At 41.4% G+C, this 25,769-nt stretch overlaps 1 protein-coding gene across 1 annotated transcript in view; it reads right to left on the bottom strand.

Moving 5' to 3' along the window:
• Window positions 1–554: 554 nt before the first annotated feature.
• The window catches only part of frem1b (Fras1 related extracellular matrix 1b), a 108,864-nt gene continuing 83,649 nt past the window's right edge, over window positions 555–25,769 (bottom strand). The window contains 14 exon segments of the mRNA XM_039811503.1: window positions 555–835; window positions 838–972; window positions 2,562–2,647; window positions 4,275–4,393; window positions 6,900–7,028; window positions 7,837–7,881; window positions 9,272–9,609; window positions 10,992–11,060; window positions 11,063–11,140; window positions 11,481–11,553; window positions 12,455–12,584; window positions 14,588–14,732; window positions 15,633–15,834; window positions 22,086–22,506. Of these exon segments, the coding sequence (XP_039667437.1) occupies window positions 783–835; window positions 838–972; window positions 2,562–2,647; window positions 4,275–4,393; window positions 6,900–7,028; window positions 7,837–7,881; window positions 9,272–9,609; window positions 10,992–11,060; window positions 11,063–11,140; window positions 11,481–11,553; window positions 12,455–12,584; window positions 14,588–14,732; window positions 15,633–15,834; window positions 22,086–22,506 (2,023 nt within the window). The 3' untranslated portion in view covers window positions 555–782.

The following is a 25,769-nucleotide window of genomic DNA, read 5'->3' as shown; positions in this document are numbered from 1 at the left end:
AAAAAGTCCTGCATTGAAAATGTTTCTTAATCAATCAAATGTAGATAATGTATTAAACAGATAAAAATGTCCCCTGTGACTGTTAAACTATTATATAGACTTCTATCATATATAGGCCTATCATTATTTTCTCCATTAACTGATTGTTTGGTTTGTAAAATAGTGAAAATAGTGAGAAATAGCATCAGGACTACCCAGAGCCCAAAGTGACACTGAGTCACAATGTTTGTTTTATCCAGCCAACGGTCCTCAACATTATAACAAATACATTCACATTATTAAAAGGTTTATACATGTAAAATGACTTCAACTATCAATGTATTTTTCACATTAGGCTACTCTTCTGTCAATTGGCTAAATGATTGATGGACCAATGGTTTCAGCTATAACACAAAGGTATATACACAGTTTATACTTATAAATACTTATAACAAAACATTTTATAAGCACAAATCTTATAATTTGTAAAACAACTGTCTGTCAGATAAATGTAGTAGAGTAGAAAATCCTCAAGTAAAGTAGGCTACAAGTAGTAGGCTACCTTAAATTTGTACTTAAGTACAGTTATGAGTAAAGTGTGAAACCGATAAGAATTTGTCAAATCTTCTGAACTTCATCTAAAATTTAAAGGCTCATAGGCTATCTCGGTTTTGTGCAGTGATCTTTATTATGACAAAAATATGACTACTATTGTACAGAGCAGCATCATTGCGTATCATTAAATATGACTCAAACACGGCCGCAGGTGGTTCAGACGGAGCTGGTAACAGTAAACGTGTCTCTCAGTGAGTGTGAGCCGCCGAGGAACAGATGAATGTGTGTTGAGTTTCGGGGAGCAGCTTGTGGAGATCCAGCTTCGGGGGTTTTCAACCAGCACGCAGTCCGAGTCGCCCGGCGGCGCCCCCCTCAGTCTGGAGAAGGACACTGAGCCACCGTCAGCCCACATCCAGCGTCCCGAACCTCCAGACAGACCTGAGGAAACATGAAGAGCAACAACTACTGACAAACAGACTCTAGAACTCATGAAACCCAAGGGAGCGGGCCTATGTTCCCACATTTCTAAGATTTCTTTTCCAAATTAGGCCCTATGTTCCCACATTTCCTTTTTCATAAATTTGTAACAGATTTTATCCCCTTAACCCTAACCCTAAAACATGTAGTGGGAGGATAGGGCTTAAATTGAAGGGAAATGTAGGAACACAAGACCTAATTTTGAAAATGTCCTAGAAATGTGGGACCATAGGGCTGTGAGCTTTCATGAGCTTTTATCAACTTGGATAAAACTGCAAAATAAAGCTGCTCTGTTCGTTGGACAGTTTCATTCACAAAAGTAAAAAACATAAGTGTGTGTTTTAATTTTCTCCCATTTGTTTGCATTAGTATTGTTGAAAATGTTAACTCTCCTGTTGTCCTCGGGGCAAATTTGAACCATTTTCAAAAAGTTTCTATATAAAAAATATTTGGGTTTCTTTCAACCAAATTGTCAAAACAAGTATCGTGGATGGTTCCATACAACGTTCTTCACAAGTAAAATAAATGATCAGTTCACTACTTTGATTGAATTTGGGTGTTTTATTCATTTTTATAGCATTTGAAAAAAAAAGATAAAAGAACATTGAAAAAAGCTTCAAAAACGTGGGAAAAAACTTCCAATAAATGCAGAAGAAATCGAAAGTGAGGAAATTATCAATAAAAACCATAAAATCTAAGAAGTCTCTCAGTGAATTAGCAGACATGATGAAGATGATTGTATTACATTAGTCTTATATGATTTATATGAGGGTATATTATTTAATTTAGTTCATTACTTTACATTCAAACTTTTACTTATTGAAAGAAAATTGGTGAACGCGACAAAATCGCTTGGTCGTGTCACTAATAAATTAATCTGTACGAGTGGTTCCTTGCAGGAGGAGAATCATTTTAATATTGGGAAATAATTTGACATTGTTTTGTGGTTAAGTGTTAAATGCATGTTGGAGCCATTACTCAGACTTGTTTAGCAATATTTGTTAAATGCAAAATATGTGTCAAACCATTCGGTTTTAAGTATTTTAGTGCTGCAGAAACGTCTCGGCCTACAAATCATTTCCAACAGACTAAATCGTGGCAAAAAATCAATTTAATCTTAATTTCTTATATTTTTCAATATTTTCCCTCCAATATCGTAAATCATATCTCAATCGCAATATCAGTCAAAATAATCCCAATTAGATATTTTCCTCATATCGTGCAGCCCTAGAAGGAACTTGTTTTGGTGGAACAGGTGTAGTTCAAAAGTAGTTTTAGTCGTGCAACAGAAAACTCAGATTGGAGAGATAGTCTAGCTAGCTGTCTGGATTTACCCTGCAGAGATCTGAGGAGCAGTTAACCACAGTCCTCACAAATCCACCGGAGGTTAGAACGCCAACACAGAGACAGAGGAAGGGGACGGACATCCGGCATAAATGAGTGACATCCGGCGGAATTTCCGTCAGCACCGGAGCAATCCCAGAAGTAGAACGTCGAGGATATAGACTACTCTGACGTTAAAGCACGTTGCTGTGAAAGCAGCCACTCACCGATCCAAAATGGCTTTCTCCCGGCAAACTTCCACAGCCAGGCCATGTCTCTACTGGAGCGCACGCTGGTCAGGCTGCTGTTAAACCTGACACACAGATGTTCAAAGCATCAGAGTCAAACACATCTGCAGCTGCGTTCACACGTACAAATACAACGTAAAGTAAACTGGAACTTAAAACGTGCAGGCTCAACGCTCAAATTTACAATATGATTTTTTAACAGATTAAAACGTTTTTCGCCCACTTTTTTCAGCAACTTTTTATGAGTTCATTATAATTAAGCTGAAACTTCTTTTCCTGTTTAAGTTATTGGGTCATAGTCATGATAAAATCCTTGTAAAAAATCACAGCTGTTCATTAAAGTGAAGCAGTTATCATATATGCTCAGTCAGCTTAGTTAGTTTGTGTTTTATAGGGTTAGTTTTCGTTTCTTCCATTTTTTCTCTGTTTTGTGTCTGTCTTTCTTTTTTTGCTTCTTCATATCTTTCTTCTTCTGTGTTTTCCCTTTTCGTTCTTGTTGTTGTTTACCATAAGATTAATCTGGGAACTGAAACCGGTATCTTTGCGTTATCTCTTCAAAGCCACCAGACTCCTTTGACAAAAAAAAGACATTTTACGTCGCAGAACACAGGACTCGCTGCTCTAACTAACTAACCGATGGAGGCAGCGGTAGAGCAGAAACTCCCATTGTGTTCTGCAACGTAAAATGTCTGTTTTTGTTAAAGGAGTCTGGTGGCTTTGAAGAGATAACGCAGAGATAACGGCTTCAGTTCCCTGTCGTAAAGGGCTGTCTGACAGCAAGGTGAAGCGCTGACAATATTCTGAACATGGCCGACACTTAAAGTGATATAGAAGTTATAAGAGTAGCTGCTTCCCCCGTCCACAGAAGGATGCTGCTCAGTTTCCGTGTCAGTACTCCTGCCTGCTTCTCCAAACTGGGGGCCGGCTGACCGCCATCTACTGTAACTAACAAACTGACCATGGAGAAGTCACTCATACAACCAAACTTCAAAATATATTAGAGGTGCAGTAGGTAAGTCTTATAAAACTAACTTTCTGTCATATTTGCTGAAACTGACCCTATGTTCCAGTAGAACTACATGAAGCAGGTCATTTAAAAAATCAGACTCCTCTGGCACCACCTACAGCCTGTAGTGTGATTTGCAAAAATCCACAGCTCCCTGTTCAGATGCACCAATCAGGGCCGGGGTGTCTAACTGTTCAGATGCACCAATCCGGGCCGGGGGGGTGTCTGACTGCGTGTCAATCACTGCTCAGGCACACACATTCATTCTCCCTTTTGGGGGGAGGGGCTTAGGAGACCATTTTGGGCTTTAGCAGAAAGGGGGGGAGGGACTGAGAAGTTGTTGATGTTAAAAAATTTTGGCTAAGTCCTAGATCTTCACAATCCTACCTACAGCACCTTTAAGTATCCCTTTAAGCTTTGGGATGAAGTCAGAATACTACAAACATAAAAGTTTATGGAGAAGAGGAATAACCAAAAATGTCTTGCCAAATGAATTAAAGCCCTTTTATTTTTTTGTACCCAACATTGGGTGTCTGTATATGTTTGTTTTTTATAACTTTTTTGCTCATAACTCTTCCTCCTCTCAGTGAACTTTATTCCCTTCCATGAGCACCGGTGCTTAAAGGGATACCAGAAGCGCTCCTGCCACTTTTTTCTTTCAAAAAAAATGTTTCCGTGTTATTTACAGCAGCGAGCAGCTCCTCTCGGCACTCCCCCAGCTGGCCACCGATGAGCTGAGGATGTAACAGCGTCTCCTGTAGTGAGTCCAACCGTCTGGACACGAGCTGCTCACTGACTTCCCTGTCTGACGAGACAAAGTTCAAGTTACTTTATTTGTCCCCCAATGGGGCAATTTGTTGTGCAGAAGATAGTATAGTTCAAATCACACACAATCATACACACAACACAGAGATTGCCTACCTTGCAGGCATAGTTAAAAACAATAAAAAACAGTAAACAATCAATAAATAGTAAGTCAATAAGTTATCTATGCTTCTTTATAGAATTAAGAAGTAGAGTGGCTGCAGGTACAAAAGAGTGTTCTGTTGGTTCTGAGTTTTGAGAGTTTAAAGCATGATCCAGATGGCAACATCTGAAATTCAGCCTGTAAGGGATTAGAACTATCTGACAGGATAGATTCAACCCTTCTTAGCATCTGCTTCTGATAAAGTTCCTTCAAAGAGAGACAATAACAACATGTTAAGGCTGTGTTCAGACAGGAAAACAGCGATCTGGCAATTCTTCGCAAGGTTGTGCAGCGGGGGGAGTTTCAGTGAAATGTCCCATTTGTGTGACATCCTGGTGTGTTCTTAAACACCCCCCAATTTAACACAAGTAGGCTTTTCTGTCAGATTGTTTATAGGTCTCAACATTTCTGACAACATTGAAGGCAGCTTCCTTTCCTGGAGAAAGACCAAAAAAAGAGACGAGCGAGACATATCAACTGTGCTTTGTTGTTTGGCAAAGAGTCAGCTGTTCCACTAACTCCCGGGCAGTTCAGAGCTTGTGTTTGGTGTTTTAAAACTTTCTCATGGCAGAGATAGAGGCAGTGATGTTTCCTGTAAGGGACTCTTACACCACTTCAAAACACACCCACAAGTCTGATCTCCGGTTACATGATTGGCCACCGAAGCATGACACAGGGTTGAGTTTCTCCAAAGTTAAGTCAGTCATGTTAAGCCTAGTATTACCTGGGGACCTCTCGTAATTTGTTGTGCAGCAGATAATATAGTACAAATCACACATAATCATCCACACAAAACAGAGATTGCCTACCTTGCAGGCATAGTTAAAAACAATAAAAAAACAGTAAACAATCAATAAATAGTAAGTCAATAAATTATCTATGCTTCTTTATAGAATTAAGAATTAGAGTGGCTGCAGGTACAAAAGAGTGTTCTGTTGGTTCTGAGTTTTGAGAGTTTAAAGCATGATCCAGATGGCAACATCTGAAATTCAGCCTGTAAGGGATGAGAACTATCTGACAGGATAGATTCAACCCTTCTTAGCATCTGCTTCTGATAAAGTCCCTTCAAGGAGAGACAATAACAACATGTTAAGGCTGCGTAAAAAAAAAAGAGACGAGCGAGACATATCAACTGTGCTTTGTTGTTTGGCAAAGAGTCAGCTGTTCTGAGTGAGCTTGTGTTTGGTGTTTTAAAACTTTCTCGTGGCAGAGATAGAGGCAGTTTCCTGTTTCCTGTACGGGACTCTCACACCGCCTCAAAACACACCCACAAGTTTGATCTCCGGTTACATGATTGGCCACCGAAGCATGACACAGGGTTGAGTTTCTCCAAAAGTTCAGTCAGTCATGTAAAGCCTAGTATTACCTGGGGACCCCTCGTAATTTGTAAAAAATTGCAGAGGTTGTCTCTGATCTTAATCCTGTGTGAATCTGCTGTGTCTGCAATATTTCAAGTAAAAATTCCATCACAAATCACCGACCATATTTCAAAGAGGTTGTGTGATAATATTAGTCCCGTGTGAATCAGCACCTCTGTGATCCGGGGTGGGCCGATTTGGGCCGCTGGAAAAAAAAAAAATGCTGCCGTATCAAACTAGTTTGACAAAAATATGAAAGACTGTACGGCTGCAACCTGGAGCCTCTCATCTGGTGCCGTCGGGCTTCTACTTTTCAAAATAAAGGCTCAAGTCTGGACTTCATACTTTGGTGTTTTGGGTGTTTAAGTATGTACTAAATATGTAAGCATTTCACTTCTATTCTAAGATGATGCCATGGTATCATCCGTGTTTATTTGAAGGTTTAATGAAGTGTGTATTTATTGATTCTGAAAGCCTGTAAGTGCGCCTCATGCTGCTGCTGCCATAATCTCACATGAGTCTGGTTTTTGCAGTTATAAAGCAAATAATATCCCTGTCTGAAATTGGGCCAGTAAGGGATGGAATTGCCTGGGCAGAAGTTTTGTCCCTGTCTGCCCCGGTACGTGGGGGATAATGTCAGTAAATTCAAGTGAAATACAGACTTGCCTTTCACGTGCGAATATGCCGCACAAAACACAGACGGGATGGGTAATTACTAAATCACATGATGTTCTCTGGTAATACTAGTCCCATGGGAATGTGATGTTATACAGGAGGAAATAAAACACGTTATCACTTTTATTTCCCCTCACACTCACCAAAGCAAACACTCTTGAAGGACCATTGTAGATGTATTTATGTGATTAGAGCAGCAGCTGTCTTTGGGGGTTTTGCTTCACGAGTAAAAAATAAAAACAGGGAACATGTACTGAGACGTTTGTTACTGTAACATGGAAGTGACTGAAGTGAACAGTGTGTGTTTGTACCTTGCGCTGGCGTAGATCTGGGTGGCGTCTGGGTTCTGGATGATCCATCTGAGGAGGATCCTGAAGGAGGCTCCAGCCGGCATCGCTCGGCCTCAGCTCCTCCACCCGCAGAGGAGTCAGACTGTGGAACTGATGGAGGAGGAGGAGGCATTAACAGAGTGTGTGTGTGTGTGTGTGTGTGTTGTTATAAAGACCGAATCCCCCAGAGATGGTTTAGAAACCACGGCCATGTTCAGCCGCGACAAAACGTAGCAACGTTTTTTATTAATCCTTGTGTTGTCATCAGTGGCAATTTTAGACCCATTTTAGGGGGAGCGATTCTTTCGCCCCGTAGTCACCAAAGTAAGCATTGGAGCCATTATTCAACAAGCCACACATCTCTAGAACATTCTGACACTAAAACAACATTTTCATACGGACACATCAGGAGAAAATTAACTTCGTCTGAGACGTGTTTCTGTCTCAGGACCGAACTCTCGCGAGATCTGGCAACACAGAGAAGCTAACGTCAGCTTATGTTTGTGAACGCCCTAACAAAACTAATCTCCGTGATGCTAAATATCAAATTTTAGCAAAAGATAACATCAATAAATCATACAAATGTAACTTTTCATCTTTCCACACAACATTCACTACACTTTCAAACGAGGCCACGCCCCTTTAGGAGACAGGAAGTGTAAACTGTTTCATAGCAATGGCGCTCCTGCTAACACAAAAATCTCTTCCTGGTAGACAAATAGCCATTGATTTGAATTGTAGAGATATGGGAAATCTGCAAACTTGTTTATTTCTGTTCATTTTCAGCCGTTAACTGTAACGTTTAAAGATATTTAGTAGTTCACAGCGGTCTGACCTATCAATGGTGTCTGTTGTGTATATTTTCTGAATGCTGTCGTGCTTCGCTCACGTCTTTGAAAAAACAAAACTAGCATCTTACCGTCCAGACCTTCTCCTCAGACCTCCTCTCTCCTGACAGATGCACCTGCATGAAGAGCAGCAGAAAGAGCAAAATATCAGCTTTTCTGGAAAAGATTCACTGAGACACACATTTAACCCTTGTGTTGTCTTCCCATCGACCATGCAACTTTTAGTTTTTCTGGGTTGTCACTTTTATCCAAGTTTTTTGTCACGTTTTCCGATTTTTTAATCAACTTTTTTGCACCTTTTGACATTTTTGTGGGATTTTTCCTGCCTTTTTGAAGCCTTTTCCAACATGTCACTTTTTTCAACGTTCTTTTATCTCCTTTTTTTAAAATGCTATAAAATTCAATAAAACATCACATTCAATGAAAGTAGTGAACTGATCATTTGTTTACTTGTGAAGAGCATTGTAGGGAACCATCCACATTACTTTTTTTGTTGAAAATTTGGTTGAAAGAAACCCAAATATCTGATATAGAAACCTTTTGAAAATGGATCAAATTGGACCCGAGGACGACATAACAGGAGGGTTAAGCATATTTAAACAACTTAGCATGCAGACTAAATTTCTAAATGTTTGAATGAGGCCTTGAACACCGCTGTCCCACTATGTAACATGTAAAGGAAATTTAAATGAAAGCTGCTTCAGCTACGAAAACATAAAGAAAGAAACACAAGCGATAATCTGACTGTAAAAATTAAGACTTTGAAATATCTGTAATCATCTGTTAATCAGTACCAGATAGAGCTGCACAGATTCATCTATTAGTTGTCAACTATTAAATAAATTACCAACTATTGTTTTGTGTCTAATCTTCAATGTCGCTTTTGTCGGCTAAAGTTAGGTGTAACGACCGTCTCCTCACAGAGCTCTGTACCCGGCTCACAGTCACCTTTTCTCGGCTAAATTTAACTAACATATCGTGAAAGGCTACATCCACAGATTAATCATTAGTTGCAGATTCAGTAGACCTTCCTCCGCAGCGCTGTGGAGGAAGGTCTAGCTGGCTAGTCTAGTCCACACAGCATTCCTGGATGGGATAAAAACGTGCTCTGGTTTATTGGCATTTCTTTAAAGCAGTCACAATTGTCTTGGGCGGGGCTAAGCGCCGGACGGAGCCACGGTGCCTCTGCTAAATAGTCTCAGGAAGGAACTTGTTTTGGTTCATCGTTCAAAAGTAGTGTTAGTCGTGCAACAGAAAACTCAGACTGGACAGATAGTCTAGCTAGCTGTCTGGATTTACCCTGCAGAGATCTGAGGAGCAGTTAACCATAGTCCTCACAAATCCACCGGAGGTTAGAACGCCAACACAGAGACAGAGGAAGGGGACGCACATCCGGCAGAATTTCGGGCTGCACCGGAGCAATCCTGGAAGTGGCACGTCGTGAATATAGACTACAGACCTAGTGCGAAGGATTTCTTGCAGCAAAAACCTGGAAGAACCACTCACCTTTAATCCTCCATGTCTGACGCTGTGCCCAGTGCTCCCAGTGCTCCCAGTAGCGCCCCCCAGCGGCTGCCTGCTGTGGTGGAGGACGTGGCTGTAGCTGCCGGGGGCCGGCTGGTCCTGTGGTTCCCCATCTCCGTAGTCCAGGTAGGGCCGCCGGTTTGGGACGTCGCCTCGCGGAGGGTGGGGCTGGTTCTCCCACAACAGCTCCGCCTCGATGTCGGTGACGGGGTCCTCCTCCGGTCTGGGAGGATCCGGGAGGCGAAGAAGAGGAGGAAGAGGAGGGAGTGGGAGTTGCTTGTTGTCCTCATCCACCCTCAGGTCGTCTGGATCACACCGCCCTGAGAGACAGCAGAGAGGGACTATTTTTAGTGGCAAAAACAAAACGTCTGCACACATCTGTGTACCTGAAAACGTAGATAATAAATGTGGTGCAAAGGAGATGTGTTTTTGTGTAAAAGAAAGTCAAATATATAAAAATAAAGGATTTTTTTTACAGTTTTGTTTCTTATTTTGTCTCCAGAAATGAATTTACAAACAAGAAAAAGATCAGCCAACACCGACATAAAAAGGTTTAGGGGACGATAAGAATTACAAGAAGTGGGGTTTTACCTTCATTAGGTACGAAAAAAGAAAGTGCACAGATGTACTGTATATCAGGTTATAATAATATTGAAATTTGAATTTCATTTTAGTTTGAATAAGTTTTCAGAGTGTGTTTGCTAGTTTTAGTTTAGTTTCAGTTTTTTAGAATGGTTTACTTTTGGGTTTTATATCTTTAGTTTTGTCAGGGCCATGTATAATGTCTCAGAAGTATGTAGCTACATATACATAGGGTGTGATTTGTGAAAAAACATAAGGGGGAGATGTTTTTTTTATCATGGACAACAAAACAAATCGTGCATATTTTTGTTATTTTTTAACCTGGCAGTATCAGTTCAATTCAGTCACTTTATTAGAGAGGGAGGTAGATTTTTAAGTGGCATGTGGCACGTGCCAGTGGCATGTACTTCCGGTACTTCCGTATGCCAATTGCAATTGCGTATGAATTGACGGCGTAGCGAGTAGTATGAAAGGGCGAAAATCCGTTTAGGTACATTGGTCAGGGTGGAGGATGGAGGTAAAACACAGGGCTTACACCCAGGACAGCGGGGATCAAATCCCACAGTTGACTTTGTGTCCCGCGATTGATATTTATTTTTCACGTTTGTTGTTTTCCTAACCCTAACCCCGTTCTTCTTTTCCTAAACGCAACCCGCGTGTCACATAGCCTCGCGATAACACGTAGCTTTAGAAAGTGGCACGTATATTTCAACGAAATGTTACGTTGTAAGTTATATTTTAACGTTATAAGTTATATTTTACATCTTACGGTGAAAAACATGCCACTTCCGGCGGCACATGCCACTTAAAAATCGAAAACTGCTTTATTATCCCAAATGGGAAACTTGATCAGCAGTCAGGAGTGCAAGATAAAAAAAAAACACATTCAAACAACATACAAATAGACAAGACAACAATACAAAGACATGAGTAGAAAAATGTTTCCTGTATGTATGTGATTAACCATAAGGGCAACTGGGCAGTTGCACATATATTATTTAGTTCAAGTTTACACTGCTCATATTCCATAACATTTACTTTAATAACTCTGCTGTATACAGAAAGTTTTGCATGAGCTATAGAAGAGTAAGAAACGAAACATATGCTCTTGATGCTTTACCTCCTCTTGGGTCGATGATCTCGACACTAGCGGACGTCCTCTGTCCCAGAACGGCGTTTTTGGGTTTTTCAGGGTGACAGTGAAGGTCTCGTGGTTTTCCTCCAGGCCGTCGTCGATCAGGTAAATGTTCCAGGTTTTCATACTGACTCCTGGACAGGAAACAGAGACAGGATGACAAAAAGCATCCCCAGCATTCTGCTTTAGGTCAAGGAGAAGTAACCAGAGCTGCTACGTAAATTTATCAAGATCAATCTGAAGTTCTCTCTGATTGGACGTTTCTTACAGCAATGCTTTCTGGGACTTTGGGTAGTTCACTCCTCTCCTAAAGCAGAATGTTTCTCTTTATATTCTCAGTGTTTGTTGTGTCGATTCAACAAGGCAAGTTTTGCGTACATCACAGTTACATTAATGCTCTAACAGAGAGTCTCCAGACTGGGTCGATGTAAAATAAAGCAGAGTAGATCTGAACAGAGTACGGTAGAGTCACACCTGGGTCAAACTGGATGAGACTGGCTGTGCTGTGAGTGAAATCTCTGCCGGGTTTGGCCGATCCTTCCTCCACCTGCACAACAACAAGAACAAAAAACTCAGTTTCTTCCCCGGACTCCCTTGTGCTTTCACCTTGTTTCGCAGATTTCCCTGGATCGTGGTGACACCTGAATCGTGGTGACACCTGGATCGTGGTGACACCTGGATCGTGGTGACACCTGGATCGTGGTGACACCTGGATCGCGGTGACACATGGATCGCGGTGACACCTGGAGCGCGGTGACACCTGGAGCGTGGTGACACCTGGATCGTGGTGACACATGGATCGTGGTGACACCTGGATTGTGGTTGTAGATGCTGCCCTGGTTCTTCTCTACGCCCTCTGCTACTTTTTGTAGTAACTATTTTGACCATCAATTCATCGTTGAAGTAAAAAGAAATCGCTTTTTTCTGTTTGAAATGAATTTTAACTGAATATCTTTGTAATTTAAAGACATCACCTTGGACTTTTAGAAAGTGTGATTGACATTTTTCACTATTTTCCGACATTTTATAGACCTACTTTTATAGACTAAAGAAATATGAATAGAGAAAATAATCAGTTAGTTGTAGCCTTAATTCTCTCTCTCTCTCTCTCTCTCTCCCCCTCCTCCCCTCTCTCCCTCTCTCCCTCTCTCCCTCCCTCTCTCCCCAAACTTTTTGTCAGATGGTCGCCCACCAAGTGCCAAATTCTGTCCGAGGTTTCTGTCTGTTAAAAATTACGTTTTTCCTTGCGGCTGTCACACCAAATGCTTGCTCTTGGGTGTAATTGTTGGGTCTCTGTAAGTTAAAGAGTGTAGTTTAGACCTACTCCCTCTGTAAAGTATCCTGCGATAACTTCTGTTATGATTTGATGCTACGAATAAAACTGAACTGAAAACTGTAACAATAACTTCAGCAGCAACGCCCAGAGTCTGGAGACGTCACACTCATACCTGGATAGCAACGTACGCTGGGTCAACGCTCTTCCCGCTGCGTTGGATCTGGATCTGAAGCGTCCCCGCCGTCTCGCAGGTTCGGTAGCAGGTCGCTGACAACTCCACCCGGGACCAGGACAGCTCCAGTCTGCAGGACACACGGAAAACCTTCATACAGTGATTATCCCGTCAGAGGATGGGATTTCACAAGCTAGTGGTTAAGGCTATATGGCACTGGTTCTAAAACTTTTTTCAATAATGTTCCCCATTTGAATTTATAAGACAAGTACCCTTTGACCAGCGATAGATTTACCAAACAACAGCCATGTAACTGAAAAAACTTTTAAATGCTGATGGAAAAAGACAACAAAAACGTAAAATAAAACGTTGGTAGAAAGAAGGAAGTAAGGCAAGAATAGGTGTAAAATGGTATCAAAAACTTAGAAAACAGCGACAAAAACTTCATAAAAAGTGACAGACTTTAAACCTTGAAAAAGGCAGAATTTTTTTTTTTAAAAAGTGACAAAAACTTCGACAAAGTTGGAGAAATAAAGAAGACAGTAGAAAAAAGTAAGGAAGGAAGGAAGGAAGGAAGGAAGGAAGGAAGGAAGGAAGGCAAGAACAGGTTGAAAATAGTGACGAAAAGCATTTTGAGAAACACTGCTATATGTGATACAGCTACGGCAATGACAGTTAAGTTCAGGCCCCAAAACAAACAGACCATGGCTTAGATTAAAACACCCTCGAGGAAAGAACACGTTTCCTGGGTGAAAATATTAAAATTATATAATTATATTGTATTAGTGTATTTAGTGTTTATATAATCAAAGTTGTTATTGTTTTCCATGTGAGAAACCCACCACATTTAACAACATGTAATAACACTAAACACACACTATACAGCAATCTGGGAAAGAAAGACAGAAAAACAAAAACTAAAATTCACAATTAAAACACATAAATAATAAGTAAAATGAGTGGCGGCGTTGGCTGAGATCGAATTAGGCTTGATAATAATATTAATTATGGGGCACTAGTCACTTCAAATTGAATAAAATGCAGGAAATGAGACCAGATCTGTTAGAATATCCCTCTACCATCATTCAATCTTGCAATAAGATCTTCAAATGAGGCTGTGTCTGTCAGTAACTTCAGCCAGTCTATAAAACTAGGCCTTACTTGGCTTTTCCAGTGTCTAAGAATGATTCTCTGGTGGCAAAAGGGACCTATCTCCAAGTAGACACAGCTGGGGAGACTCTGGCAATGGTGTGGCTAACCAATCAACAATAGTTTTTATGATTTGTTTCCAAAAAGGAAAGACCAGGAGGCAATCCCACAGATTAGGTAGGAGCCTGTGACGTTCATTCAACACAGATTGTCCTTCATTAATTCCATTTTATGAAGCTTGACTGGTGTACCTGTGAATAACCTTATAATGTGTGAATTTGCTTATCGCATCCCTCACCGGCCACCCTGCATAGGAAGCCACCTTTTCCCGTGCATTTTGTGTAATTTTGCTTAACTTCTGGCCTTAACTGTATCCCTTATAGCAGGGTAATGTACCCCATTTGAATTGTGTTTTTAAGCCCCCTGACCAGCGATAGATTTACCAAACAACAGCCGTGTAACTGAAAAACATTTAAATGCTAATGGTAAGGCAACAGAAACTTTAAAAAAAAAATTAAAAACAAAAAAAAGTTGCTAGAAAGAAGGAAGTAAGGCAAGAATAGGTGGAAAATAGTATCAAAAAAGCGACAGACTTGTAAAAAAAAACACAGTAGAAAGAAGGAAGGCAAACTTCGAAAAAAGTGTCAAAAACCTTGAAAAAAGGCGGAATTGTTTTTTGAAAAAAGCAACAAAAACTTCGACAAACTAGGATTAAAAAAAAGAAGACGGTAGAAAAAAGGAAGGAAGGAAGGCAAGAACAGTTCGAAAATGGTGACAAAATGCAACAAAAACTTTGAAAAAGTGACAAACTTAAAAAACAGCGAAAAAAACTTAGAAAAAAAAAAAACAATCGCTCACGTACCCCCTGCAGGTCTCCAAAGTACCCCTTGGGGTACACGTACCCCCATTTGAGAAACACTGCCTTATAGCCACAACCCAAGCTACCCACAACAGTTTTTGTGTCGTTTCCTCCTACAAACCCACATCTCGGGCAGCATGGCGTTTCCTGCCGGGTCGGTGAGGCGGAACTGGAAGCTGTCGGCCGTCACCTCCACGTCGGCCGGGAGGACGAACACCACGGCGCGCTGGTCCACGTCCCGCTGGGTGAAACGACCTTTGATGTAAGCTCCTGGCAGGACAAGAAGTTTTAATCCAGCTGAACATACTTATCTTTATATAATACATATGTATTATGTAATTGAAATTATGTAATTTAGTATTATGTATTTATATTACTGTAAACCACCATCTGTAAACCAGCTGTATACTACTGTCTACACTGCACTATATTTCTTGTCCGGTCTATGCACCACCTGTCTATACCTGTCTTTACTTTGTATATCATATTGCACTTTTCAGCTCTTTGTACTCTGCACAATGACAATAAAGTTGAATCTAATCTAATCTAATCTAATGTAAAGCTTAGTTATATAGAAATAGATTTTGAGCAACTTGAATTTAGCACCATAAATTCATGCAATGGTTCATATGATATCCTACGAAAAGTTATGCACGGTTCAGACCGTCGAAACCTTTCCCTGCGACGTTCAAAATCGGTTTGTCTCGTCGTGAATCTTTGGTCTGAACCTTCATATTTAACCCTGATGTTGTCTTCCCGTTGACCATGTGTTTTCAGGGTTGAAATTTCAACATTTTGTTGTTCTTTTTCTACACTTTTGTCAATGTTTTTGTCGATCTTATTCCAATTTTTTTGTCACATTCTTTCCAATTTTGTTGTCACTTTTTTGGCGTCTTTTTAATTGTGTTTTTGTCAAATTTTCCAATTGTTTTGTCACTTTATTTGACAAGATTGTGTCACTTTTGGCGATGTTTTTGTTGTTTTTTTTGTCACTTTTTCGAATTTTTTTGGTCACTTTTTTCAGCGTTTAAAAAACATTATGTTTTAGTAGATTTTTTCCCATGCATTTTTGTGGCTTTTTCCAAAATTTCTCATTTTTTTCAACGTTGTTTAGTCATAGTTCTGATATATAAAGTTTTTGTAAACGGGCCAACAGGAGAGTTGAGCGACCTGTGAGTGCGTTCTCCAGGTAGCCGAAGTTTGGCGGCCGGCTGATGGAGAACTCCAGCTGCTCCGCGGGGCTGTCGGGGTCGGACGCCTGCAGGTGTTTGGAGGTGATGAGGATGCCGTAACGCCCGGCGCCCAGATCCACCACGGTGCTTGGACTCCGCTTCGTGGTCAGACTGGGGGGCGTCCTATCCACCCGATCCACCTGAACACAACACAAGACAAGTTCGTTAAAACACATTCAGTGCAGGAAGAAATCCGACAGTTTGAGACAAACGTTTCACAAATCTCAGAGTAACTAAATACTTTTTATGGCAGAACTTGATCATCTCTTTGTTTATATTTTGTTTTATTTGCACTCTTTCTGTTACACAACATTTTTACCTCCTTCTGTCCGTTTTTTTTTTAGCTTTAGGCTATGCCGTTAAAGTACAGCAGTATTCTCAGCTTCATGTAGTGAAAGTACAGCAGTATTCTCAGCTTCATGTAGTGAAAGTACAGCAGTATTCTCAGCTTCATGTAGTGAAAGTACAGCAGTATTCTCAGCTTCATGTAGTGAAAGTACAGCAGTATTCTCAGCTTCATGTAGTGAAAGTACAGCAGTATTCTCAGCTTCATGTAGTAAAAGTAATACAGCAGTATTCTCAGCTTCATGGTAGTGAAAGTACAGTTAGTATTCTCAGCTTTATGTAGTGAAAGTACAGCAGTATTCTCAGCTTCATGTAGTGAAAGTACAGCAGTATTCTCAGCTTCATGTAGTGAAAGTACAGCAGTATTCTCAGCTTCATGTAGTGAAAGTACAGCAGTATTCTCAGCTTCATGTAGTAAAAGTACAGCAGTATTCTCAGCTTCATGTAGTGAAAGTACAGCAGTATTCTCAGCTTCATGTAGTGAAAGTACAGCAGTATTCTCAGCTTCATGTAGTGAAAGTACAGCAGTATTCTCAGCTTCATGTAGTGAAAGTACAGCAGTATTCTCAGCTTCATGTAGTGAAAGTACAGCAGTATTCTCAGCTTCATGTAGTGAAAGTACAGCAGTATTCTCAGCTTCATGTAGTGAAAGTACAGCAGTATTCTCAGATTGTACATGGAGTAGGAAGAACTCTGACAGTCTGAGACAAACCGCAAGTAGTTCTGTCCCTCCTCGGTGAAGCCCGTCTCAAAGCTCTTATTTCAGGACTCATCGAGTAGGGATCATCGAGGACCATAACTGCCAACACTCCCGATTTTCCCGGGTTTCTCCCGTTTTTTAGCCCGGACCCCTCCTGGACCCCTCCCGGTTTGTTATTTCTCCTGGGAAACTCCCGTAATTTGCATGGCCAAAACTCCTTTATTAATAATCGGACCAATATGTTTGTCTAATGTTGACCAGAGCAGATAAAAATGGCAGGTGAAGGCAGTGTTCCCGCAAAGAAATCGAAAAATAGCTGTAAATTTCAACAGTGTTGGGCGCAACTATTTACGTGCATCTTACGTAGTCATAGCGACAACATCCACGCTGTTTGTAAGTTGGGTCACATTGATTTTAATGTATAGGCCGTGCAGTTGCTGAATCTGTCTTCATTTCAGATCAACAAAGGTCAGTTTAAAAGATTTTCATCAGATTTTGAGAGACTCTAGTCACCTCATCCCGCTCGCCATTTCCGGGTGAGTCCCGACTGCCCTGCCGCCGACCGAACATGTCAGGTCGGCCAAAATGAACGCCGACAGCCCCCCAGACTGACGACGGCACGGGACACACCGAACAGACTCGAGTCACCGACCTCGCCAGACTGGCGGATTATCGACCCTGTGTGTTTAAACACATTTAGAGGGATTGCTACTCCCTGTAACGCCCTGCAGTGCCCTGCTACACCATGAACTACTACAACTACCAGTTCTGGTCATTGCTCCATTATCTTTATTGTGATTATTATTGCAACTGTTCATCACACCCCCAACCGGCACCGTCAGACACCGCCTACCAAGAGCCTGGGTCTGTCCCAGGTTTCTCCCTAAAAGGGAGTTTTTCCTCGCCACTGTCACACTAAATGCTCTTGGGTGAATTACTGGAATTATTGGGTCTTTGTAAGTTATAGAGTGTGGTCTATAAATTGTAGAGTGTAATGTAATGGATTCTGATGTTGTTGATGATGGTCATTGTTGATTATATTGTGTCAACTTTGGAGGCTGATATGGACTTTTTCCTACCCTGTGTAGGTGACTTAGACGCTGCTATCCATGCACCTTGTACTGGTATTTCTTTGTGCTCGTTCTGTTACGGTGGTGTTCCAGTTGGACTGGGTGTAGAACTTGTGTGTATTTATATGTCTTTTACTGTATGTGTTATACTTGCTGCACACCTAATCGCCCTTCGGGGACACAAACACAGTTGAAGTTGAAGTCTAGACCTACTCTATCTGTAAAGAGTCCTGAGATAACTCTTGTTATGATTTGATACTATAAATAACTTTCATTTTTGTATGAAAGAATATAATTTTATGTAAAAAGGGTAGGTGTAAAAAGCCCTGGCTTCAGCCTACACCTTTTCGGTCTTGTTTGTTTCTTGTATCTATGTATATATATATACAAGAAATAAATATATATATATATATATATGTTTGTGGAAGTTATGTTGTTGAATGTTATTAGGGCATTGACTGTTGTCAGTTACAGATGGCCGAAAAAAATAAACTAAACTATGAATAAAATTGAATTGAAAATTGAATGGGGGGACTAAGACGCGAGGAAGGGAGGCAAGTGGAGGAGTCAAGGAGGCGATTTAAGGGCTATGAGATGCACTTCAAGAGTCAAACAGAAGGAAAAAAAGAGAGAGGTGCAGTTCTATGTTTCCTCCACTGGGTGTCGCTCCTGTCATGTTTAAAGGAGGAGAAACTCAACATCACAACTATTAAACAGGCTCTCTTTTTTTTACATAAAAACACACTCATCTTCTGTCAATGCACTAAGTGAATAATGGGCTGAATTTATGGACTAATAAACATTTGATTTAATAAACTCAAATATGCAGCTCAAAATAAAAAATATGAAATAGTTGAATAATCACAGAATTTCAACAAATCATACACATTTATAAAACTATGAATCTAGGGGTGGGGGAAAAACTTGATATAGTGTAGTATCACAATATCTTCCGTGGATATACTGTATCACTACACAGACGCTGAGTTTGGCTCTGTTATTATTTATGTGTTAGATAGATAGATAGATAGATAGATAGATAGATAGATAGATAGATAGATAGATAGATAGATAGATAGATAGATAGATAGATAGATAGATAGACATCACACACAACATACACATACATCACAAACAGGATGATAAAATAACAAATCCACATGAATAATATGGACAATAAAAGAAAAGATACTAAATAAAAAAATCCACATGAATGTACTATAAGGGATGTATAAGCATGAGAGGCTCACCCTGTGATTCAGTCTGCATGGTAAGGTGCTCTATTAGAGGGTGTGTGTGTGTGTGTGTGTGTGTGTGTGTGTGTGTGTGTGTGTGTGTGTGTGTGTGTGTGTGTGTGTGTGTGTGTGTGTGTGTGTGTGTGTAGGAACATTTAAGACCTGTTTAAAATTATTTAAGACCTACTAAACAATACTTTTAAGATTCTTTAAGGCCTAAAAATTAGACTTTTTAAGACCCCCAGAAACCCTGTTTAAAGATGATTATTTGGGGCTTTCCCCTTTATTTAATAGTGACAGGATAGACAGGAAAGGGGGGAGAGAGAGAGAGGGGAGGACACGCAGCAAAGGGCCGCAGTTCGGATTCGAACCGGACCACTGCAAAGGACTCAGCCTACATGGGGCATTCGATATCAATTAGTTTAGGGAGATGCCAGTTTATCTTGGATATTAAAAAGATTCTAAGAGATCTTCTGCTATAATTTGTCCAAGCAAGAAGCAACCGTCAAATATGTGTTAAAGCACAGCAGCTTATTGTTAACATTCAGAACTGACCCCCAAAACGTTTCTTTAAAAGGACTCTTTACATCCATAAGGCAGATATTAAAAGATCCATTTCTGGATTTTTTAATCGATCAGATCACTCAAACAAAGATCGATTTTAATTGAAGATAAAAAAAAATTTAGACAGACTTTAAAAAGAGTGACAACCTGTGTGTGTGTGTGTGTGTGTGTGTGTGTGTGTGTGTGTGTGTGTGTGTGTGTGTGTGTGTGTGTGTGTGTGTGTGTCAAATATTCATGAAGCCTTTAAATATTCACACACACACACACACAACCCAACACATCGGCCAATCACAAACAGCCTTAAGTCTCTCAGAGGATCAGGACAGTCGGTCCGGCCAGCGTGTTAGCAACCTGGCTGCCTGGTGTGTGTGTGTGTGTGTGTGTGTGTGTGTGTGTGTGTGTGTGTGTGTGTGTGTGTGTGTGTGTGTGTGTGTGTGTGTGTGTGTGTGTGTGTGTGTGTGTGTGTGTGTGTGTGTGTGTGTGTGTGTGTGAGCAGGTAGCATGCGATCAGGGGGTTGTCTTGGCTCACCTGCTGCTCTCTGCTTCAAATATTTATCTGTGTACTTCAGTCGTCCACCTGAGAGTCGCCAGCCTCTCAGACAACAACACCAGGCTCGCTGGGAGTACATTTACTGCAGTACTTGGACTTAAGTACAGTAAAACTCACCGCCCAACAAAAAGGGTTATTTAATTATGGGTCATGACGGGCTGCTTGCACAATTTAGCTATACAGCCATTTTCTGGCCTCAGGTGTTTTATATGTTATGATACCTCCGTAGCCCACGAAAATACTCCCGTCATATCCCGATCACGTGACTGCCCCCCCAAAAAAAAATCCTGTCGTGCAAAATCCCGAGAGAAAGACTCCCGAATCCCGTCCCGCTTCCGTTTCGTTCCTATGTTGTCTAAAGTTTGCCTCGGAAATTTAGGCTCCACTATACATGCATTAGCTGCAGGTCTAGGTAACATGTATTACCTGCAGGTCTAGGTAACATGTATTACCTGAAGGTCTAGGTAACATGTATTACCTGAAGGTCTAGGTAACATGTATTACCTGAAGGTCTAGGTAACATGTATTACCTGAAGGTCTAGGTAACATGTATTACCTGAAGGTCTAGGTAACATGTATTACCTGAAGGTCTAGGTAACATGTATTACCTGCAGGTCTAGGTAACATGTATTACCTGCAGGTCTAGGTAACATGTATTACCTGAAGGTCTAGGTAACATGTATTACCTGAAGGTCTAGGTAACATGTATTACCTGAAGGTCTAGGTAACATGTATTACCTGAAGGTCTAGGTAACATGTATTACCTGAAGGTCTAGGTAACATGTATTACCTGAAGGTCTAGGTAACATGTATTACCTGAAGGTCTAGGTAACATGTATTACCTGAAGGTCTAGGTAACATGTATTACCTGCAGGTCTAGGTAACATGCATTACCTACAGGCCTATAGGTAACATGCATTACATGCAGGTCTAGGTAACATGCATTACCTGCAGGTCTAGGTAACATGTATTACCTGCAGGCCTAGGTAACATGCATTACCTGCAGGTCTAGGTAACATGTATTACCTGCAGGTCTAGGTAACATGTATTACCTGCAGGTCTAGGTAACATGTATTACCTGCAGGTCTAGGTAACATGTATTACCTGCAGGCCTAGGTAACATGTATTACCTGCAGGTCTAGGTAACATGTATTACCTGCAGGCCTAGGTAACATGTATTACCTGCAGGCCTAGGTAACATGTATTACCTGCAGGCCTAGGTAACATGTATTACCTGCAGGTCTAGGTAACATGTATTACCTGCAGGCCTAGGTAACATGTATTACCTGCAGGTCTAGGTAACATGCATTACATGCAGGCCTAGGCCATTTCATTACGTAATTCCTAACGGAGATCTTCTCACACTCAAAACACACATTAATCAATTTAGGGTAGGTTAGAAGAATCGCTGCCTTCTGCATACTAAGTAGCCCAGGAATGCCTCGCAATCTTTGGGCGCACTGCAGCGTCATTTTTTTATTTAATCTCCGGCTCCGTCCTGCCCATTAGTTACCCTTTATCTTGTATTGAAATATTTTCCCTGTGTGTATTAGTACTTTTACTGAGGTAAAAGGACCTGAATACTTCTTCCGACTCACCTGTATGCTGAAGACAGCCGGCTCAGTCAGATTTCTGTCTGTTTTCTCTTTTTTTCTGTCTGTTTTCTGTCTGTTTTTCTGTCTGTTTTCTGAAGTTTTTCTGTCTTTTTTTCTGTCTGTTTTCTGTCTGTTTTTCTGTCTGTTTTCTGAAGTTTTTCTGTCTTTTTTTCTGTCTGTTTTCTGACATTTCTTTGGTCAGTTTTTAGTGAGTTTTTTTCCACGTTGAAAAAAAACAGTAGTTACCCTTTATCTTGTATTGAAGTATTTTCCCTGTGTGTATTAGTACTTTTACTGCAGGTAAAAGCATCTCAATACTTCTTCCGACTCACCTGTATGTTGAAGACAGCCGGCTCGTCTCTCAGCTGTCCAAACTCCAGGTAGCCTCTGTTGTTCCCGTCCGTCGGCAGGAAGTAGAACCTGTCGATGTCGGCCGGGCTGGCCGGGTCGTGCCGGTAAGCCAGCTTCATCTCGTCCACGTCCGTTTGCGTGAACGCCAGCGGCGGCGCCAGCGGGACTCCTGCCAGCAGCAGTCGGCCGTGGCGCGGCGGCTGCGTGACCACGAAGCTCAGGTTGGCCGCGGCGGTGTCCGGGTCGGTGAGCTGCAGCTCGGCGACGGTGACGGTCTTCGTGGCGCCGTCCTGCAGCCGCAGACCCGCGTTGTGATGCAAGGTGGGCGGGATGCGGTCGCCGTGCTCGATGGCGAAGCGCAGCACGCCGCTGCGGGACGAGTCGCCGTTTGTGACGACGAAACTGGGAAGACAAAAGACGTTTAGTTAGAAACAGACTCAATCAGATGGTCCGATTCCACGGTCCGAAATTAACACTCGCCAAGAGACAAATGTAGATTTATTTATTTGATTAGGACAATGCACATTAATCAACATTTCTGTAAATGTGCCACTGTTAGCCAGTCGGCTAATTTTCAAATGCGGAGGAATTTTCTGTTTGGTGAGTAAATCTAAGACACCATTCGACACATGGAGGGTACATGTTTTCTGTCAGTTTTCTCTGTCAGTTTTCTGTCAGTTTTCTTTCACTTTTCAGTCAGTTTTCTGTCAGTTTATTTTGTCACTTTTCTGTCACTTTTCAATCAGTTTTCTGTCACTTTTCAGTCACATTTCTGTCACTTTTCAGTCAGTTTTCTGTCACTTTTCAGTCACATTTCGCTGTCACTTTTCAGTCAGTTTTCTGTCACATTTCTGTCACTTTTCAGTCAGTTTCCTGTCACTTTTCAGTCACATTTCGCTGTCACTTTTCAGTCAGTTTTCTGTCACTTTTCAGTCAGTTTTCTGTCACTTTTCTGTCACTTTTCGCTGTCACTTTTCAGTCAGTTTTCTGTCACTTTTCAGTCAGTTTTCCGCCAAAGGCAGTGCTTAAAGTGCCCATATTATGAAAAAAACACTTTTCTGTTATTTGGGGTGTTATTTTGTGTCTCTGGTGCTTCCACACACATACAAACTTTGAAAAAAATCCATCCATGGTGTTCTGAGTGAGATCTGGTTTCTGAATGTGTCCTGCCTTCAGTCTCCTGGTGAGCTGGTCAACATCTGCACGGCTTTCTACGTCAGTAGCCGAAACGAGGTGGCTAACCGCTAGCATGCTAGCTCGTTTTCAATGGCAAAACACTGCTACAACACACACTAGTTCACCCTAATCTACAAAATAATTACTTCCATGTCCCTGTTCTGCAGGTATTCCACGCCAAATTGGAAGAAGTCTCCCGGCTAATCCTGCCTTGTACTGACTGCAGTTAGAGAAACAGCTAGCTAGCTCATGTAGTCCTTACCTAGCTACTGAGCATGTGCAAATCCCAACAAAGATGTTACAGAAGTTGCGAGATCTCACTCTGTAGCTAAAACCGAGACCTGAACACAGTACAACAAAAATATGGTGTTTTTTGAAAATGAAACCATGTAAACCTATTCTGGTACAACCTCTAAATACAATTATGAACTTAAAAATGAACATAATATGGGAGCTTTAACTTTAATTTTGAGTATTTATATCAACAAAGTTAGCTGTGACCCCGGGGTGACCCTAGCCAAGGTATTAAGTTCCGGTGTCAACCCCGAGCTCATTCATTTTTCATCTTCTCGCTATGCAGGTTGTCTGCCATCTGTGGCAGCATTAGCATTTGGATTATTGATTATTACTAAACTCGCTGCTTGTAGCCTTGCGATTACAGTTGGAGTTGCAAATTTTTTTTCGCCCTCCAAAGGCTGCGGCCGAGCTGACCCTTTTCAGGGTTAGGGGACAGTGTATTGGCCGTTCGGCTTCAGGCGAAGCCCCGGACCAACTCGCAGCTTCTACACTCGGTGAGATTGATTTGTGTTGATATTGAGTCAGTGAAGGTAGCGTGAAGGACGTAAGATGGAGCTTCTGCTTTCTCTCTGATGTCATGTAGTCAGACAGGACATATTTAGGTCAATCACGGGTAAAACAAAGATGAATTTTTGCAAAATATTGAAATTAATGTATAAATAACAATAAAAAAGTGTTTGATTATGAGAAATTTAAACGGTAATTAATCTTGTGACTCTCTTGACGGCAGATACGGTCATCAATCACTCACAGGAAGGCCTGTTTTCATCTGTGTGTGTGTGTGTATATGTGTGTGTGTGTGTGTGTGTGTGTGTGTGTGTGTGTGTGTGTGTGTTTTCTGTCCTCCTCTCAGCCCTCTGCCAACACAATCTGCCTCTCAGCCCCGCAGCTGACTAACTGCCCCGGGCCTCAGCTCATCGGCCATCTTACACACACACACACACACACACACACACACACACACACACACACACACACACACACACACACACACACACACACACACACACACACACACACACACACACACACACACACACACACACACAGGCCGTCCTGGCGTAACATCTGGCTTCGATGTCGGCCATATTTGCCCAGGGACGGCCGTCTGTGGCCGTCTCTCTGGCCGCTGCTGTCGCTGGCCAACGCTGTTGTTATTCTCCAAGTAATGCCCATTCATCATCTGCTGTCACGGCAACACACACATACACACACACACACACACACACACATCAAATTATTTGATCTTCTTTGCACTAAAATCAGACTATAAAATCACAATTATTATTATTATCCAGTTTTTCATTTCCGAATCGATGTGCAACTACTTCAAATGTCTGAATGAACATTTTTTTAATTATTAAAAAAGCTACACAGACCGGGCACACCGCAGTGTTCAGGCCAGCCAGGAAAATCATGTTTTATGAATGCCAAAAATAACGCCAAATATCCATCGTGTTTCCCCTTTAATCATTCTGCAGCGACGTGAGGAAATATCAGGCCAACCAGCGTTAAAAGTGACGTATATTCTTCTTATTTTGAACTGCTGTGGATTAAATTCATGCCGATTTGAAGAGCGGTTCATGTGTATCAGAAACATTAAAGTGTTAAATTGAGAAGGGAATTTGGTGTGTACTCTCTCTCTGTCTCTTTTTTTTTTTTTTTTTTTTTTTTTTTTTTTTTTTTTTTTTTAAAAAAAAAAAAAAAACAGAAAAAAAGACAATAAAGGCACAACATAAAATAATGAACAAACAATATCTCTCTGTTTTTTTTTTTTCTCTCTCTCTTTCTCTTTTCTGACCATCCTTCAGACTGACGATCTGTCTTGTCTGATGTTCTGAACCTGTCTTGCGGGGGGGGGGGGGGGGGGGGGGGGGGGGGGGGTGTGGGGGACAAACCGGGGTCTGAACAGTCCACGTCACCTCCTCCCCTCCCCCCCCTCCCCCCTCACCCCCCTCCCCTTTAAAAACCTGGCTGCTGCCAAATTGGCTGGAATAGCAGATAAACATACTGCAGCAGAGAAAGCATCTCGTCTCCTGACGCCCTCTCGTCTCGCTGCCCAGTCTTTCTTTCGCCGGCCAAATGTTGTGTGTGATCGTTTTTGGGGGGCTGACAGAAATGTCCTCGTCTCACAATATGTACGCAGATAATTTGCCATTTTATTCTCCTGATGTGTGCACAATTTTCACACT

Source organism: Perca fluviatilis, chromosome 9 (assembly GCF_010015445.1).
Source record: "Perca fluviatilis chromosome 9, GENO_Pfluv_1.0, whole genome shotgun sequence".
Classification (NCBI taxonomy): domain Eukaryota; kingdom Metazoa; phylum Chordata; class Actinopteri; order Perciformes; family Percidae; genus Perca; species Perca fluviatilis.
This window is presented reverse-complemented; position numbering and strand designations above follow the sequence as displayed.